Raw genomic sequence first — 17,897 nt, forward strand, 5'->3', positions numbered from 1 at the left:
ACCATCTTCCAACTGATACCTGAATTTTCCAAAGCAATTCTCCCTACCCCAAGACATCCCTGTTCCAGGTAGAATCCTTCCTGTAGAGCACTCTGTCTCACCTCATGGGTCACCCAATGTGTGACCACATGCTGGCTCCTGGTCCTATATTACCTCACACTGCCCTCCAAAGTGTTACAACTGCCATCTCTATGTAGAGATGTGCTTCCAGCCAATGGAGCACCCTGTCTGGTTGCACAATATTCTTAGCCACCCACAGCACCAAGGCCTGGTGCCAGGGCTCCCTGGTGTCTAGTGCCTCAAAGCCAGAGGAACCCTATTAGGAGGTAACCGGAGGGGCATGGCTATCTTACAGAAATCTCCTTTCGTGTGTGGATGTGCAGCGGCAGCCTGGAGATTATCCCCTGCAGCCGAGTGGGGCACGTCTTCCGGAAGAAGCACCCTTACGTTTTTCCTGATGGAAATGCCAACACATACATCAAGTAGGTGCATGTTCTGGGCTCAGCACATGTGAGCAGTGGTGATGTTGCTGTGGCTAAGGATTGGCAGCTGCCCCTGGTGCCCTGTTAGGTGGCCTGTGTGCCCTGAATAGACACCAGCTGCACATCTGTCCCTTGAACTCTGCCTGAACTTCCAGTGCTAGGGCTGAGGCTTGACAGGGTCCCCATAGGGCCTGAGGGGTGTCAAGTCACTGGTCAGCACCATCCTGCAGGACCCACTAGGGAGGGTCCTTGGGAAGCTGTAGGGAATGGGGCCACATAGGAGGATACAGGCTGTGTGCCTGCACCAGGGCCTCACGGGGCACCAGAAGGGTCCAGGCTAGGGCACTTCCTGAGAACCTGGCCCTTAGCTCAGGTATTCTCACCTCCTGCCTCGAGGTAGTATGTCCACATCATAGGTATCAGGCCTCAGCCACCCATGAGCACCTGTCCCTCCTACGCCTGCTTTCTTTCCATCATTTCTCCTCTTTTGATCTTCTCTTCTTAGAAGATAATTCATGTATAGTCCTTTCTTCATCTTTTCCTCCTATTCTAGCTTCTCTCCCTTCCCTTGATCACCTACCCGTCCCCTCTATTTTCCTGTCATTGGTCCATTAGGGTCAGGGGTGCTATGGGCCCCTTTGGTGTGCCCTTCACTTGGGGTACTGTTGTCTTCCGTTCTTCCTTCCTTGGTTTTTCACACCCTGAGCACGTGCGCATCCTGCCAGCCGCCTCAGAGAAGGCATGGATCTGAGCAGTGGAAAAATCAGCAATACCTTTTGTAGCAACATGGTGGGCAAGGGTAGGGTGTGAGAAAAAAATCAGCAGGCCAGGGAGCATCAGGGAAAGCAAGGGTGGGTCTGCCTTCACCTGCAGGTTTTCAAACTGCAAAGGGAAGCCAGGACATCAGGCCTGGCAAAGTCGTGTGGCCACCTGGAGTCAGCCATCCTGGGAAAGAGGAGGCAAGATCTGGGACTCCAGACATTCATTCTGTTTCTTACTGTGCCCTGGCCAGACAGCAGCAGCAGCCATGCCACTGAGCCATCCAGTGTTAGGGAAATGTGGCCTAGTGTCTGCAGAGCAGCTTCCAGATAGCTAGGCCAGTGGGAAGGACCAGAAGAGCACTGTTACCTGCCTCCAGTGCCCCGAGAACTGGCTTGTATATGCATAATGTCATTTCAGGTCACAGCTCAGAAGGGCTTACAACACTCCTTTATCAAATGCCTCTGCTCCAAAATAGAACTGGAGTCTGAACGAGCATGCCCCTTCTCCTAAGTTCATGCCTCACAGGTGCTGCCACCTGCCATATCATTGTTTCTGATCCCTTTCTGTCTACTCTGGGGCTCTTTATGGGATCCCTGTATCCCTAAGTCCTAAATGATAACATCTTCAGTGTCTTACTTCCCTTCTCCCTGCGTTCCTTTTCTGTGACCTTTGGGGTCTGAACATGACCTGATCCCTTGTACCTGCATGTACTCATTGCTTGGCCTTTGTGCTGATGTACCCTGGAGAGCTGGGACCTTAGCATGTCCCCTGTGGTAAAGGGGAGAACCGTGGAACAAGAGCCCAAGAACCAAGGCTGGATGGGGAGAGATGCTCAATACAGGATCCGCCTTTGTGCTTGGAGTTACTAGCAGCAAATGGATGCCCCATGGCTCTCCTGGCCCTTTGCTCTTTATTTTTTCTGAGTTCAGTTTCTGGTGTGATTTTTCTGATCTGGACCTTTTGGTGAAAGGTTTGTTGTTCCTGCTAAAATCTTGTGCCTTGGGGTAAAGGTGCCTTTGAAGATTGGGGAGGCTTGGCTGGGCTCAGTGTCCTGAGAGCCATATGCTAAGGCTCAGTCATGGTGGTCCCCACCTGCGGGATGCTGCCAGCTTTGCCCATGGGTGTGTATTTCAACTGGGTACATTACAGCTTCTCCCAGACAGCCATTCCTAACACTCCTTGTCTCCCCAGGAACACCAAAAGGATAGCTGAAGTGTGGATGGATGAGTACAAACAGTACTTTTATGCTGCCCGGCCTTTCGCCCTGGAGAGGCCCTTTGGGAAGTAAGTGCTGCCACAGGACTGCCCACTCATGGGGGAGCTGAGCTGGGCCTTGCACAATGTGCTGATATTTCCAGCTCTTTACAGAAAGATAGGATGTTGGACCAGTTCCTTCAGGTCGGAGTTCCTCCTTCTACTGTTTTAATGGCCCAAGGTGGAGCCCGTCACTGCACAGGAGGACCAAATCTGAACCAAACCAAATGACTCACACCAAATGAAATCACAGTCCACACTGTCCCTCTGGTTATCCTCACTTCTACCTTGCTGAGGCCTTGGCTCTCAATCTCATCATGGCTTCCAGTCTACTGGTCACGCCCACCACCCCTCCTCTCTTTACCCACTTTCCTCTCCAGCTTGGATTCCACTCTTGCTTAAAGACAAATCTCTAAAGGCCTTGTCCACAGATCTTGTGCCCTATGGTTCATCTAGCCACACCCTTCTCCAACCCCACACAGTTTTCTCAACTCTGGAGGAACTTGTCTCTGTACCTCTTCCTTCCCTGTGCACGAACTGCTGGACAGTACTGGGATTTACTTAGTGCTACTGACCACACTCCATAGGCATCTGTCTCAGGGAGGCCACAAGATGTCCACTGGTCCTGCTAACTTTCCCAGCCAGCAACCCCCTCCATCTTCACTAAACCTCCACGCCCCTCCCCCAGTCCACCCCCTCCTTTCCCTTGCAGCAAATGACACCTGTAAGATGTAATAGACAACATTGATTCCCCAAAACAAACAACCCATTAGCTTCAGCGCATCTACACCATCCTTCTTGGTCTCTTTCGTCTCAAGGGACAGGTGTGTTTCCTGTGGTGGGGGGGTGCTAGGCCAGCCCTCCTCCTGCACTCCAGATGTACCATTCATACTCGTGCTCATTCATAAATCAACACTTATCAGGTTCCCACTGCCTGGATTGATCTCCTCCTGCCTCCTGGTGCAGGGCCTCTCAAACTTTAATGTGCACATGGAGCTCCCGGGGATTATGTTGAAATGGAGAATGTGATTCTCCAGGTCTGCGTTTCTAATAAGCTCCCCAGTGATGCCGTGCGGCTGGTATGAGGATCCAATTTGAGGAACAAGGTTCTAGCAGGCAAGTTTCCAAATTGTGTTCACAGTGGGGAGTTTCAAATCCCCCCAGCTCCTCCCCAAGTGGGCTGATTTACTGCGTCTGGGGCATGGCCTGAGCTGTGGAATTCATGGAAGACAACCCTGTCTCCACCCCATGATTGCAGTGTGCAGATGGCAGGGCTTGCTTCCAGGGGCCTCTGCTCACCCTGACCTTGGCAGATCTGATGTAGCATTCCCAAGCGCATCTATAATCACTCCACGGCTCCCACAGCTCTGCAGTCTTGGCTTTTTTGACCACCTTTTTGGTCCTATATCCAGCCTTAGTTTCTTCTCCCCAACCGTCGTATGTTGGCCTTCCTATAGGGCCTGTCATAAGCCCTCTTCTTGGGACACATTCTCCCTGGCACTTCACTGCCCATACTCAGATCTCTGTTTCTAACCAAGACCTCTCCCTTGAGCTCCAGTCACTTACCTCCAAGTTTCAATTGGGCCACTCCCAGGATGCCTCCCAGACACCTCCCACTCAACAAGTCCTAAACTCATGAAGTTCACTCCTAAACCTGCCTCACATCCCATATTCTCCATCCCCAGGAATCTTCTTCTTGGTACCTTATTGGCCAAATCAGAAATCTGGGCATCACCCTTGACTCTTCCCTTTGGTTCTCTGTCCCCATAGCAAAGATCCCTGAGTCCTAGAAATGCCTCAGTCACACATTGAGCTTGTTCCGTCCTATCCTGAAGAGCTGAGAGCTGGTGGGGAGGCATGGTTTGCGCTCTGTGGGAAGTTCTGGTGTAGCACTGTGAGTGAGGCCAAGAGAGGAGGGGTGTGGAAGGCAGCCATGCTGCGTGGGAGGCAGGGCCAGTTCTGCTGGCAGCCCAGGAAGGACAAGGTACAAATGGAAATTAGGTGATTACCAGCAATGCAGATGGAGAGCAGTGGAGGATTGACCCTCTTGGGCCTCCATGATCAAGTATGATTGGCACCTGGGGTTCCACAGTCACTTCCCTCCTGTCCTCCCTGTCCCCCTAGCTCTGCCTTACCAGGCCCATTCCAGAACCAATGGTGAGATGTTCTCCAAGTACAAACATTGTCCTGTCATACCCTGCATAGAGCCCTTTGGTTTCAACCTGGTGCCCTTAAGATGAAGCCCAGCTCCTTGCTCTCTTCCCACTCACATCCCTCTTCACACCTGCTGAAATCCCACCCCATCCAATTTCTAGTTTGTCTAGATGATGTCCATGGTTCCTTCCACATACCAGTGTCACCATTACCACCTTGGCCTCCATGCACCCAATAAACACCTCTGCATTGCCCATAGCCCCCACAGACAGACCTACCCAGTGCCACCATCCTATCCCACACTGAGTGCAATACCAGACACAGTAGGTGCCCAGTGAGTATCTAATGAGCTTTCACATACCCAGACCCCAGCACCAGTCCAGGAAGAGGATTCTCGGAGGCTGGGGCATTGTGGAGTAGTATTTCAATTGCAGAATCCAAAGAGAAGCTGTGAGGAGCAGGCCCAGAGTCCCATGGTGTGTGAATACCAACATACTGAATGTTCCAGCACCTTTATTTTTAAGAAAAAGTCAAAACAGCCCCAAATTCCATTTTCAAGTGGGAGCTCAAGTCCTCAACACCACTGCTACATGGTCATAAGATATGCCTTAGTGTCCCTAGCCCTGGCCTGAGCTGTAGAAGTCTCTGCGCAGTTCATTTCCCCAGCACCTTCTGGAGACATGTGGGTGCAGCACATGTGCACTGCTTGTGACTTAGGCTCCCAAGCCTGGGCCACTGTGGCCAGTTCTGTCTCTGACGGCTTTGTTTTGTCTTTGTCCCCATCACCCCCAGCATTGAGAGCAGAGTGAACCTGAGGAGGAACCTGCACTGTCAGAGCTTCAAGTGGTACCTGGAGAATGTCTACCCGGAACTCAGGTACCCCTACCCCCTAGAGCCTGGGATGGCAAGGAGGAGAGGTCCTCAGCTGGCTTCACTTGGAGGAGACAGACTGGGGCCAACTGGATGAGGGATTTTGAGCCTAGGGAAGACTAAGAACCAGGGCTAGTTGGCTCCCTTTATCCCTGAAACTAGAAGGGGAATTAGGTCAAATCAGCAGCATGACAGATTGAGGGTAGCTAGTAACAGTATTTCTCAACTATTGGTGTTTGTGCCTTTGGTTATATCCTAAAAGCGTGGACTTACTGATGCAGGCTCCATCCCAGTAATCCCTCCCACTGTGGCTCCCAAATGCTCATTTGCTGCCTTACTCCTAGTGACATCCTTCTCTGACCAGATGCCAATCTTTGTGACAACCCAGGGGAAGGTGGCCCTGCCATTCTCAAAATACCCCACAACCTCTCCAGCGGCTAGTATTCTTGATCCCCAAGGCAGTGGGTTCTCACCTCTCTTTGTGACTTTCCTCCAGAGTCCCTGAGGATTCCTCCATCCAGAAGGGTAAAATCCGGCAGAGGCAGAAGTGCCTTGAGTCTCACAAGCAGAACCCAGAGGTCCTCACCCTCAGGCTGAGCCCCTGTGCCAAGATCAAAGGCGAGGATGTAAAGTCCCAGGTAAAGTCAGCTGGCTGGGCACACAGCACCATGTGCCACCGAGGAGGGAAGTGGCCAGATTAGCCTTGGTCACCTGCTCTCATGGGTGTCATCAGGGCCCCAGTTCTACTCAGAGATCAGTAGGGGAGTGTGAGAAGGAAGACCCCCACCACCACTCTGCCACGCGTTCACACTGCCAGGTTCCAGAGACACAGAATTCCTGTTAGGACAGCGTAACAGGCAACATTTTACCAAAAGGAAGTGGCCCGTAAGTTAGCAGGAGCTAACCATGTCTGCTGTTGATGTTGTTCCTGCTGCAGTGAACGTGGGCTGGGTTAGGCAGGGCGGAGGTCATGTGACAGGGGCACTGCCTCTGAGACCAAGTGCCCACTCAGTGAGTCTCCAGGTAACCTGACTTCTGGGCAGTTCCATCAGATTTGGTGACAATCACATCCTCTGCCTCGTTTCTGGGCAGTGTCCTCATTCATCCCGTCCTCCCCTCTGTAGACCAAGGGTTCCATTTCTCCCTCTCCTGCTCTCCCCAAGTCCGCAGGACTGCAGGCCAGCTCTTTTGAGGGTTGCCGACGAATTCACAACCTGTCTCAACCTCTGTTGCCCTTGGCCAAGCTCATCCATCACCTGACGACCCTCCCTGCTCTGCAGGGTCCCCTTTTGCCTGCATTTCTGTCTCTCCTGTCTGATTTCTTAGCTGGCTCCTCCCCACCACCTTCAGGCCCCACCCCCTCATGGATGTTTACCAAGGTTCTCAGGCCACTGTATTTTCTCTATAAACTTCTTCATGGAGTTTTTTTTTTGTTGTTTTTTTTTTTTTCCTACTCTGACAATCTCCTCTGTTTATTGGTTCACAAATTCTGGGTCTCCATTCATTCACTCAGTCATTCAGCAAATACTTAAGTTATAGAGATGAACACCTAGTCCTAGGCCTCAAGGGGTTGAATGTAGGAATAAGCAAGTGAGCAGATATCATGATATAATTCCTGACCTGGGGAGCTTGTGTCTGATGCTGCAGGAGCAGAGACAGGTGGCATCTGAGTTATGTGTGAGGACTGGGAAGTTGTCCCAGAGGATTTGAAAATGAGCTGTGTCTTGGGAGATACGTGGTAACAGATCTGGTCAGGAAGGGAGAAAGAGTGGCTTAGGAAATAAAGCAGGTACTGAGACCTGGGGTCCACAGCAGGGGTGCCACCTTTGAAGGACTGCAGAGAGACAGGGTCTGAGGGGGCCCAGCAGATGTTGAGGCCAGAGAGAAGCAGGAGCCCAATTGTGCCTTCTTCCCTGCCGAGCTTGACCTTTATCCTCAGGAGTGGGACACCATGAGGTCACAGGAGAGGGCTTGGGGATGGAAGGTTCATGGTTCAACTCCCACGTGGGCAACTGGGTCAAACTCAGTTGTGATTCAAGTCAACAGATGGTGTGAGTAGCTGGTAGCACCCGGGCTGCCTTCCCATCCAGGCTAGTTCTCTCCACCTGACCACATTCTTCCAGGCACCATGATTCCAACCCTGCCCAGTGCCTGTGGCTCCCCTTCCTCCTGCAGTCCCCATGTCTGCCAGCCCCTGCATGTTTTCGCTCAGAGAACTCCCTTGCATTTGCTGCTTCTTGTTAGATCTGTGTTGCTCAAACTCAGCTCTATGGACATTTTGGGCAAGACAATTCTTTGTTGTGGGGGACTGTACTGTACATTATAGGCTGCCTAGCAGCAGCCCTGGGCTCTACCCATAGATGCTGGTAGCACCTGCCACACACAAGTCACAGCCATCAAAAATGCCTGCAGACATTACCAAATGCCCTCAAGAACACAGAATGGTCTCTGCCAGTAGCCATAGTTAGGTTTTGGCAACAGCCACCAGTGGCTTCTCCTTCCCTGCTCCAGTCCCTGCCCCTCACCCTACCTTAGCTGTGGTCACTAAACCATTGTTCCCAACCTCATCATAGCCTTCAATGTTCCCCTGTTGTCTACCACAAAATCCAGAATCTTGGGCCTGGTACTTGCATCTCAAGACCTAGCTCTGGCTTACCAAAATTTCCCCAGGAACCATCTCTGCTCCAGCAGGTCAGGGGAGGTGGCTTCCTGAGTCAGACAGGAAGAAGGGAAAAGAAACCAAGGAGTTGATTTTGTCTTAGGTGTAGTTGCCTGGTTGAGAGTGACATTTTTTTTTTTTCATGTGGCATTTTGTAGAATGTTGAGTAGGTGACACACATCCTTTCTTTGAGTCTGTTTGTGGGTGGTGCTCCTGGGAATCCCAACTCCTGGGACAGGAGATTGCTTTTCTGGAACTTGCTGTCTTCGGCAGCAAGGAGGATCTGCAGTCCTCTGAGAGGGGTTCTGCAATGCCCTGGCCCTAGACAGGGGTAGCCAGGCCTTTATTGGGCTGCAGGAGAACTAGCTCATGCCAGCCGACCTTCCAGTCCTCTGACCAGGCACCCCAGAGTCATCATGGCAAGGGTCAACAGGTGAGCAGAATTCTCTAGAAGACAGTGTTGGACTGTGGCTCCACTTTGCCTTAGGAGTACTGCAGTATTTGTGCAGCAGCCTTGTGAATTCAGGATGCTAGTGGATCCCTGGGGGATACGAAGAGGTTCAGTCCACCTGGGCAGACTGGAGTGCAGCGCCCTGGGCTCACACTGCCTGCTAGGGAGGCCAGGTGGGTGGTACATGCTGGATTAGACACAGCCTCTGTTCTCCAGGGCCCCGCAGCAGGACTGGGCACTTGTCCAAGATTCTCTGACAGTGTTAAACCCATTTTGGATCCACAGAAATCCACATTACCATTTCAGCTAAAATCATCTCCCCAAGCATGTGTGTGTGTGTGTATGTTATAATATACACTCTGTAGAACTGATTGTTGTTTCCTTTCTCGTCCATCCATATTCCCCTCCTCCTCCCTCATAAACCACCAATCCTGACTTTCTGCTCTTCAACCCTTTCTACTAATATTAGGCATCAACACTGTTCTTGCCCCTTAACCTTGCTTTTCCTCCACTGCTTGCATCTGTCCACCTACCTCCTCAGCCTTTGGCAGTCCATAGGACATTGCATCTGCCCCTCAAAGCCTATGCATAACTCATTCATCCATCTCTATCTGCACCCACCTTATCTCTCTCAGAGAAGTGACGTGAGGACCCTATTAAGTACATATACAGTTATCCTCATTTTACAGATGGTAGAACCAAGGTCCATAGAGGTTGTTTAAGGTCATATACTGGCAGTGGCCCCCATGCCATTCTCTCCAACAGCTCTGCCATGGCTGTTGCTGGCCAAGGAATCATGGCTGATTTCAGAGCTCATGGGAGAAGGGGTCTGTCCCTAAGATTTCCTCTTTGAGGTTGTGTATATTAAAGGCATAGATCAGTTCCACCTTGACAGGAGAGAGTTGGAGATAGCAAGAGATTCTTTTTTTATCCATAAAGAGTCTTCTCTGTGGTCAATTTCCATTGACTGCACTTCTAAATAGGCAACAGACATATCCTATGTCAGGGTCTGGGTGGGCAGGCCAGAGAGTAGACCCTTCCCAGACTGGGGCAAGAGGGTGAATGGAGGCCTTTGCTCCTCAGATTCTACCCCAGGCCCCCGGGGACCCACACTTTCTTCCTAACCCTGGGTCTGCCTCACACTGCGAGCTCTCAGCCTCCGTATATAAACATAGTCACACCTCTCTAAAGGTTGTCCTTGCCTAGAGGTATGTGCTGGGGACACAGTCCACTGGGAGGATGCATAGACATGAGATCCACACTGGTCCTGAAATCAGGAGGGAGGCACTGGGCAGGGGATTCTGAAACCCAGGACTATGAGGAGAGTGGGGACCTGGAGCTCCGAGTTCCACATCCAGCTGTCACTCACTCTCCAGGTGGGCTGAGCCCTGAGCACTGGGCTGTTTGTCCTCCAGCAGTGGGTTGACTCACATACCTGCTCTCCCCCACCTCCACGCCTCACTCTGCCTCACCTGCCTTCTTGCTGGTTTGTCAACTTTGGGAGCAAAATGTTGAACCCACATGTGTATCAAAGGTGCCAGTGAACCGAGGTCCTGTGGGAGATGCGAGAGAAATACATCAAGCCTTTGAAAACCTGTGAAGCCCAACAAGTCTCCAGGTTAATAAGTTTCCTCTTGGCTTTACTGAATTCTCTACAAAAACATCTGTGAAAGGTAGAATTTAAAAGAATTTAGAGAATGAGGAAAACGTAAACTAGAAATTTCGATGTGCTCCTTCCCTGTGTCCCCAGCCAATAGGCTCCTGGCCTGTGGAGCACACAAGCAGTACCAGCTGGAAGCCCTGGGGTGGGCAAAGACAAAAGCTCTCCCCAGAGCCATGCCCACCTGGGTCTGCGCCCTCCAGTGTGACAAGCTGCCAGCCTGTCACCTCCCTGCCTGGGCCACCTTCCTTCTGGTGCTTTCTTGGCACTACTTTGGGAAGAGCCCCTCACAAGCCCCACACCAGCACCTCACCTGAGCAGTTTCCAAAGGCAGATGTGAAGGGCCATCGCTGTTCCTTCTCCCAGTCACTGTTAGCAGTTTCCTAAATGGAAAGCACCGTCCTGGGAACACGTGTGTTAACCCATTCATTCCATAGAGTGACCTTCTGCCATAGTGACTGGGAGTATCTTCATTTTGCATTTGAAGTCACTCAGGTAGAGAGCGGAGTAGCTCACCCAAGCTCACAATGTCATGGAGCAAGTGAGCCAGGATTCCAGACCCGCACCCCAAAACCCAATTCCATCACGCAACACAAATGTGCAGCGGTTTTAATCCCGCGTGCATCTATACTCTTGCAATGTGGAGAAGAGAACAAGGTGGGCTGGAAGTAAAGAAAAGATTCCAAATGTGAGTCCAGTGAAGGTCCCAATTGAAGGAGGAGAATGTGTGAGGCCTGCCAGGTCACCCTGCTGCCTCTGGGCAGGGCCTTCCACCAGGGTGGGGCTGAGGCCCATGTTTGTACACCTGATGAAGGGACCCCGCCTGGACAGTTGGTGCATTGGGGCTGTTGTCACAATCAGTACCAATCACCGTGGCTGATCCTTCAGAGATCCAGCACCTAGGAGTTTGCCTGAATTAAAAGTTTGGTTGAACCCAGGCCCATTCATTCTGTGTGAGAGAGCTCTAAGGATATGTTTCGTGGACTAAAGAGTTGCCTGGTATGACTAACAAGGCTGGAAGCCCACTGGTGGCCCTGGGTACTGTCAGTTCAGGTCCCATCTCACTGAGGAGGGCTCGTGTGCAGATTCAGCTCCAAGGTCCGCTCCTTATATTACCCAGGCCACTCCCTGATCCCACCAGCAACTGGCCTCTTTGATCCTCAGTACCAACTTCCCTAAAATGGTAGCTTCTTCCCGTCTTATGAGGACTGAATAGACCATGAATGTGAAACACCTAGAAGTGGGCCTGGCCCTAAGAGAATCCTTTTCAGACAAGAGTTACGCTGGCTCTCTAATCACAGCAAAACCAGCAACGCAATCTTGTGCTTATATTTTCTTCTTAGTTGTTTAGTGGTCCCAGTTCAGAAGCATTTTTCTTTCTTTTCTTTTCTTTTTTTTTTTTTGGGGGGGGGGGGGCTAGTGATTGAACTCAAGAGCACTCAACCACTGAGCCACATCCCCAGCCCTTATTTTGTATTTTATTTAAAGACAGGGTCTCACTGAATTGCCTAATGCCTCATCATTGCTGAGGCTGGCTTTGAACTCGTGATCCTCCTGTCTCAGCCTCCCAAACTGCTGGATTACAGTTGTGCACCACCGTGCCTGCTCAGAAGCATTTTTGAACATGGATCTCACCATCATCAGTACATGACGTGGGCTCTTTCCTTAGTAAAAACACTGCCACCTAACTTTGCTGCATGGGTTCATATTTCTCTTACTTCATCCAACACTCTCCCCTTGTGGCATGGAAATCCAACTTATGAAGCACTTACTCTAAGCCAGAGCCAAGCTCTGGGCCAAGGGCTCACCAGGAATCACCTCATTTAGTCCTCCAGCACTCTCTTGCACGGCTGTGTCCTGTTTTCATCCCCACTCCACAGATGGGGAAAGCAAGGCTTATTCTACCCAGGTTGAACATGAATGCTACCACAGCAAGGGTGCAGTACAGGCCCACCACCTGCAGAGTGCAAGCCTGAAGACTAGGATGGGGGTTCTCAGCCTCAGCACCATGGCATCAGGACGGGTTCGCTCCTTGTTGTTAGGACTCTTCTGTGCATCAGAGGATGTTTAGCAGCATCCCTGGTCCCGCCCACCAGATGCCAGTAGTACCCAATCATAATAATTAAAGAATGTCTCCAAACACTGCCAGATGTCCCCTGGGTGAGGATGGGAGACACTCTTTCCACTGTTCTCCGCTGATTCCCCCTGCCTATTAGAGGAGGGAGCCCTGAACCATTCCAAGACCAGACCCTCCTCCTGGTCTCATCCTCACCCTTGCCTCTCTTAACCTTTTAAGAAAAATCTTTCCTCTCTGCTTCTCCATCCAGGGCAAGACAGTGAGCCCCAGGCTGGGTGCTGTAGCCCCTTGGCTTCCCGTCCCAGCTTTCAGTTGTGACCAGAAGGGTGCTTGCTGGAGAGAGAAGGCACTGCCTGCCCCCAGCACCAGGCCACTCCCTGACCCCACCAACCCTGAGCACAGGTGGTCAGTTTCCCTCCTCAGGACCAGTACAGGGGGTGGAGGGACAATAGTAGGCCCTCCTTTTTGGCCCCTGGCTGGCCAGTCCCCACACCAGCCTCTGGGACAGCCTCTGGGTAGCCTTCCCTGGAGTCAGCTGTGAGTGGGGAGGGACATCAACCACGGGCAGTGTTTTTGCCAGTCTCCAGATGGAGCCATCAGCCCCAGAGATCCCAGCACTTGTCAGTCGAGGCCAGACCAGCCTGGGTGACTTTTTTTGCCTCCATGAAGTCCATTTCTCAATCAGGGTTTGTTTAACAAATTCATTCATTCCTGGCCCTTTGGGGAACTCTGATGGGTGCAGGGTGGGCCTCAGAACGCCTCCCTACCACACCTGCTCCTGGCTTCAGCTTTCTGTCTCCCCTCCTACTGAACATGTGGCCAGAGGTCAGCCCTCCCCCGGGAGACCATGAGGCTGAATGAAATCCCAGGAATGGACCAAGTAATGGAAAGCCCACTTGTGGAAGGGCTTCCTCCCACGTCTGCTCCCCCTCACACACTCTCTTGGGGATCTTTAGGTGACTTCCTCAGACCCTACCCCAGGCATGTGCCATCTGGCTCTTCCTTCCCAAAGGCATTTGTGAACTGTCAGGAGAACCCATCCCCAGCACTCCCAGGCCCCTGGGACATTTACAAAGACATGCCAAAATGAGATTTCAGAAACTGGTATAATTTTATGTTTTTGTGTTTAATCTGTTAATGCTTTTATCACAAAAAAACTCAGTGTCATTGTATTGTGGTGGTCAGGAGATAATGACAGGATTTATTTTTTAACTGCTAATTCGTGCTTCCCTACAGGCTATATGGGCAGGTAATGGACCAGAGGAGCAAACCTCATCCTCTGTCCTCATCCGTGACTGTTCAGCCTCATTTCCAGAGAATGGCAGGAATCTAAATTTGAGGGTGGTTGTTCTGGGCCTGGACAAATAGTTCCCTGGCAGCCCTGCCTATAGATCTGGGCCTTAGGCCCTGCCCTCTTCTCTCCTTCCCATAGGCCAAGGAATATTCTGGGCTCGTCTGCAGGGTTCCCCTTGTAGGCCACACTCCAGATATCCAGGATCGCAGAATCCCCTGCGCGGTGGCCTCAACCTGATTTCAGGACCTGTGTGGATCTCATGCCTTGGTTTGTCCTCTGAGGTAGACTTTGTCACTAATCCACACTCTTAGACTCCAATGGGAGCTGCATAGCAGAGTAGCCATGCCTGGATATGGAGGCTACAGGTGGGAAGCGAAGGGAGAGCACAGGCTGGAAGCCCGTGCTCATGTGTCCCCTGTGGCCTGGTGTGGAATCCACAGAGCCCAGGCCTCTGTTCACCCTCAGTTCCCATAAATGGCAGAGAGGGGTAGACTCTCTGGCCTGCCCACCCCAGACCCTGACGTGAGGGTATGACTATTGCCTGTTTACTAGACTGTCACTGAGAATTGGCCACAGAGAAGAGTCTCTTTGTAGATAAAGAAAGGATCTCTTTCTCTCTAATTTTGTCCTGTCAAGGTGAAATTGATCTATGGCTTTAATACTTGTAACCTCAAAGAGGACTCAGAGACAGGCATCTTCTCCCATGACGAAACTTGTCTAAAGGAATTGCAGAATCAGCCAGAACTCAGTCAACCTCAGCAATGGCAGAGCAGTTGGAGAGAGCTGGTGTGGGGGCCACTGCCAGTATGTGACCTCTGAGCCTTGGTTTCATCATCTGTAAACTGGGGATAATGATAATATCTACTTAATAGGATCCTTATGGAGATTAAACTAGTCAATCCATGTAAAGCTCTTAGAACTGTGTCTGGCACATAAAAAGTGCTCGATAAATGTTAGCCATCATCAGCCACTTCAAGGTCATCGCACCACTCTGTGCAGACTTCCTTTCCCTTTCAGCTTATCCTGGAGGAAGGCAAATGGATTGTGTGCAATGATGATGTTCTCAAGGCCACAGAGCTTCTTGATATGTCCCAAGGAATATATTTTGTGACTTTTTATTATATAAAATTTCAAACATATGTAGATATAGAAGTCGATGGAATAAAGATGGGTTCTCCCCATGTACCCATCACCAGGCTGCAAGAAACATCAACTCGGGGATGATCTTGGCTCATCTCTAGCTATGTACCCCTCAAGGAATACTTCCTGATCTAGGTAGGTCTCCCAGCACCAATAGTAGGACAAAATAATCCTCAGGCAGGAGCCTTCTCTAGGGTAGTGGCTGGTAGCCCCATTGAGAGGTGCGTGGGCTGGGACAGTTCTAGATCAGGAAAGGCAGTGGTCACCATCCAGCAGGTAGGGCCAAGCCAGGTGAAGATGAGCTGTGCAGAAGGGCCAAGCCAGGTGAAGATGAGCTGTGCAGAAGGGCCTGAGCCTGTGGAAGAAGAGGAGGAGCAATGCAGGTCCCAGACAGTCCTGAGAGTGTCCAGCAGGCCCAGGGGGGAGGATCTGGGTCTAGGAGCAGGTGGGGAGGTGCAGAAAGAAAGGCAGATGAATGCCATGTTCTTAGGGCACACTTGGTTGACAGCAGGATGCTGGCCTGTGAAGGGACCCTTTTTTCATTCTCAGGCCACAGAAAGATAGTCTATGAGTGGCCTGGTCCAGAGGCTTAGGGCCAACTAGTTGGCAAGAATACAACCTTGACAGGGTCCTCTGCAGCTTCCCCAGGGTGGGGGTTGGGTAGGGGGTGGTCTGGAGTCAACATCTTTGCCCCATGGTGAAGGCCAGGGTACCAGGATCTGGGAAAGCCTCTTCATGGTGCACTTGCTCTCCCCTGCATGAGGCCTGGAGAGCATGTCAGGCTTCCTGAGCAGCAGTTTCTCTGTGGTCTCCGGCACTTTGGAGGGAGTATGCATGAGAACCATTCCCCATGCTGACCTCACAGAGGGCCCATTCCTTACGCCATCGTCTCTGCTTGTCAGCCCAGTGCCAAAGCTTCTTTCCCTGCAGGAGTTCAGCAGCCAAACTGCCTACTCTACCGTGTTGGAGTGTATTCATTCTCTTCGAATAGTTTGATGTCTCATAACCTCGGCTCCCAGGTTTGGGCTGTCTTCAAAGAAGAGAGCACATTCTAAAGACAGTGAGGGGGTGCTGTGTGAAATGTCAAGAATGGGGAACAGACTCAATGTCTGGAGACATTATGTCCAAACAGACTCTGGACACCACAGAGCTCGGTTTGAGTGCTGTTCAGTCTCCTGCCCAAAGCCCAGAATAGTTCAGTGACTCTAGAAGCTGCCTGCATGCCAAGCCCAGGCTGCTTCATGGGATATGGGGACAGTGACTTGTGGTGGAGGCGTGACCTCCCTTGCGTAGTATTTTCCAAGGTGACCTTGTTGATGGTCAGCGCCTGCTGGGCCCCTGGCACTTCTCACCCAGCTGTACTGATTCTCTTAGGTGGGCACAGTGGTCTCCCGTGAGTGGTGGCTTCCTCCACCCTGAGCGCACATTCCCGGTCTCCCCCGTAGGTGTGGGCCTACACGTACACCCAGCAGATCATCCAGGAGGAGCTGTGCCTCTCAGTCGTTACCTTGTTCCCTGGTGCCCCGGTGGTTCTTGTGCTTTGCAAGAATGGAGATGCCAGACAGGTAAGGGATCAGCAGGTCCCGGGGCATGGCTGCCTTCCATAATGTGATGATCTGGATAGGACTAAATCTCAGGGGCAGGAAGACAGAGGAACTGTTGGAGAAGGAAGGGCGGAGAGGGAGGAAGGATGTTGCTTGGGATCCTCTCCGAGGTGCCAACAGCAATGCTGCTTTGACCCCCCCCCCTGGTCTGTTGGCTTATGAACACCTGTGACCCCAACTGCCCACGCCAAGCCCACACATATTGGCTCGCACTTCTTCACAGCCACGCAGGTACCCGGTGTGGATGGCTGCTTTGATTGCTCCTATGACTAACTCACTTCACATTTTCTGGCCTATTGCTTGGAAAGTTATTGCCTCCTAATGAGTTTTCCTAGCAAACATATTGATTTTGCCTTTAACTTTTTAAAATCTATTTAAAAAAAAAGAAAAGAAAAGAAGAAGAAAACCAACAACAATACCTGGCAGAGCAATTAGTTACAGTTTCATTCTTCCATGAGACCATGAAATCAAGTCTCTGGCTGACCCTAGACACGTGGTAGCAACCTTTCTGATTAAACCTGGAACTCTGATGTTATTGATAGGACCTGGGGCCTTAGCCAGAGAAACCCAGCTCATCCTTTCTCCTCCTCTCTAGCAATGGACCAAGACGGGCTCCCGCATCGAGCACGTAGCATCCCACCTCTGCTTAGACACTGATGTGTTCGGGGACAGCTCTGAAGATGGCAAGGAGGTTGTGGTCAACCCATGTGAGTCCTCACTCATGAGCCAGCACTGGGACATGGCGAGCTCCTGAGGACCCTGGGCACATCCAGCTTGGGCCAGGGCTGGTGCTTGCCCAGGCCAAAACAGACTGGAAACCAGGCTTTGAAGAGCCACTGACTGCACCAGATGCCCTGAACTGGAGGTGGAGCGAAGCCCCCCAGGACAGGAGCAGCTGTCTCAGGGAGGATGGAGGAAAAGATCACAAGCCAACAGGCTCAGTGACAATCCCATGTGTTCTCAATGTTGTGAAGTTCCAGTCCTGGCCATATCTTCCCCGGATTGGTCCCTGGAGACCCAGACCTAATGGGAAATGTTTGTTGTTCCCTCTGTGTACAAAAGAGGCACCCATGGAGACCAGGGAGGAAAGTTTTTCTTGTCACCAGGCCAGGACTAAGTTGAGAGATGAAGGATGGAGATGGTTTTCAAGAGAAATAAAAATAACCTTAGAAGTTGTCCTTAAGTACCTAATGCTTTTCCTTCTCCCACTGGCCAAGGGATAAGCCGATTTCTCCTTTGAAGGTGGGCAGTAGGAGGGCATCTAGTGGAAGAGTGGATGAAGAAGACAAGGGAGGTGGGAGACCTGCGCCTTTATCCTAGGTTGCCACCAACTAGCTATATGATCCCCAAAAGACACATCCCTTCTTTGGCCCATCATTTCCTATTATGTCACATGGGGAAGTAGGGCCAGATCAGTGGTTTTTACTGAAGATACATACCTGACTCACTGAGGAAATTTGTCTAATTTGGAGGCCCAACATTCCTGATTT

At 51.3% G+C, this 17,897-nt stretch overlaps 1 protein-coding gene across 1 annotated transcript in view; it reads left to right on the forward strand.

Moving 5' to 3' along the window:
- Nucleotides 1–17,161, forward strand: part of GALNT14 (polypeptide N-acetylgalactosaminyltransferase 14) — a gene marked incomplete at its 3' end in the record, with an annotated part of 200,068 nt that extends 182,907 nt beyond the window's left edge. The window contains exons 10-15 of the mRNA XM_081265376.1: nt 356–482; nt 2,436–2,528; nt 5,445–5,528; nt 6,019–6,160; nt 16,249–16,368; nt 17,003–17,161. Coding sequence (XP_081121502.1) covers nt 356–482; nt 2,436–2,528; nt 5,445–5,528; nt 6,019–6,160; nt 16,249–16,368; nt 17,003–17,161 — 725 coding nt within the window. The remainder of the gene's footprint in view (nt 1–355; nt 483–2,435; nt 2,529–5,444; nt 5,529–6,018; nt 6,161–16,248; nt 16,369–17,002) is intronic.
- Nucleotides 17,162–17,897: the final 736 nt, after the last annotated feature.

This window comes from Spermophilus citellus (genome assembly GCF_964194105.1).
Source record: "Spermophilus citellus genome assembly, chromosome: 13".
Lineage (NCBI taxonomy): Eukaryota > Metazoa > Chordata > Mammalia > Rodentia > Sciuridae > Spermophilus > Spermophilus citellus.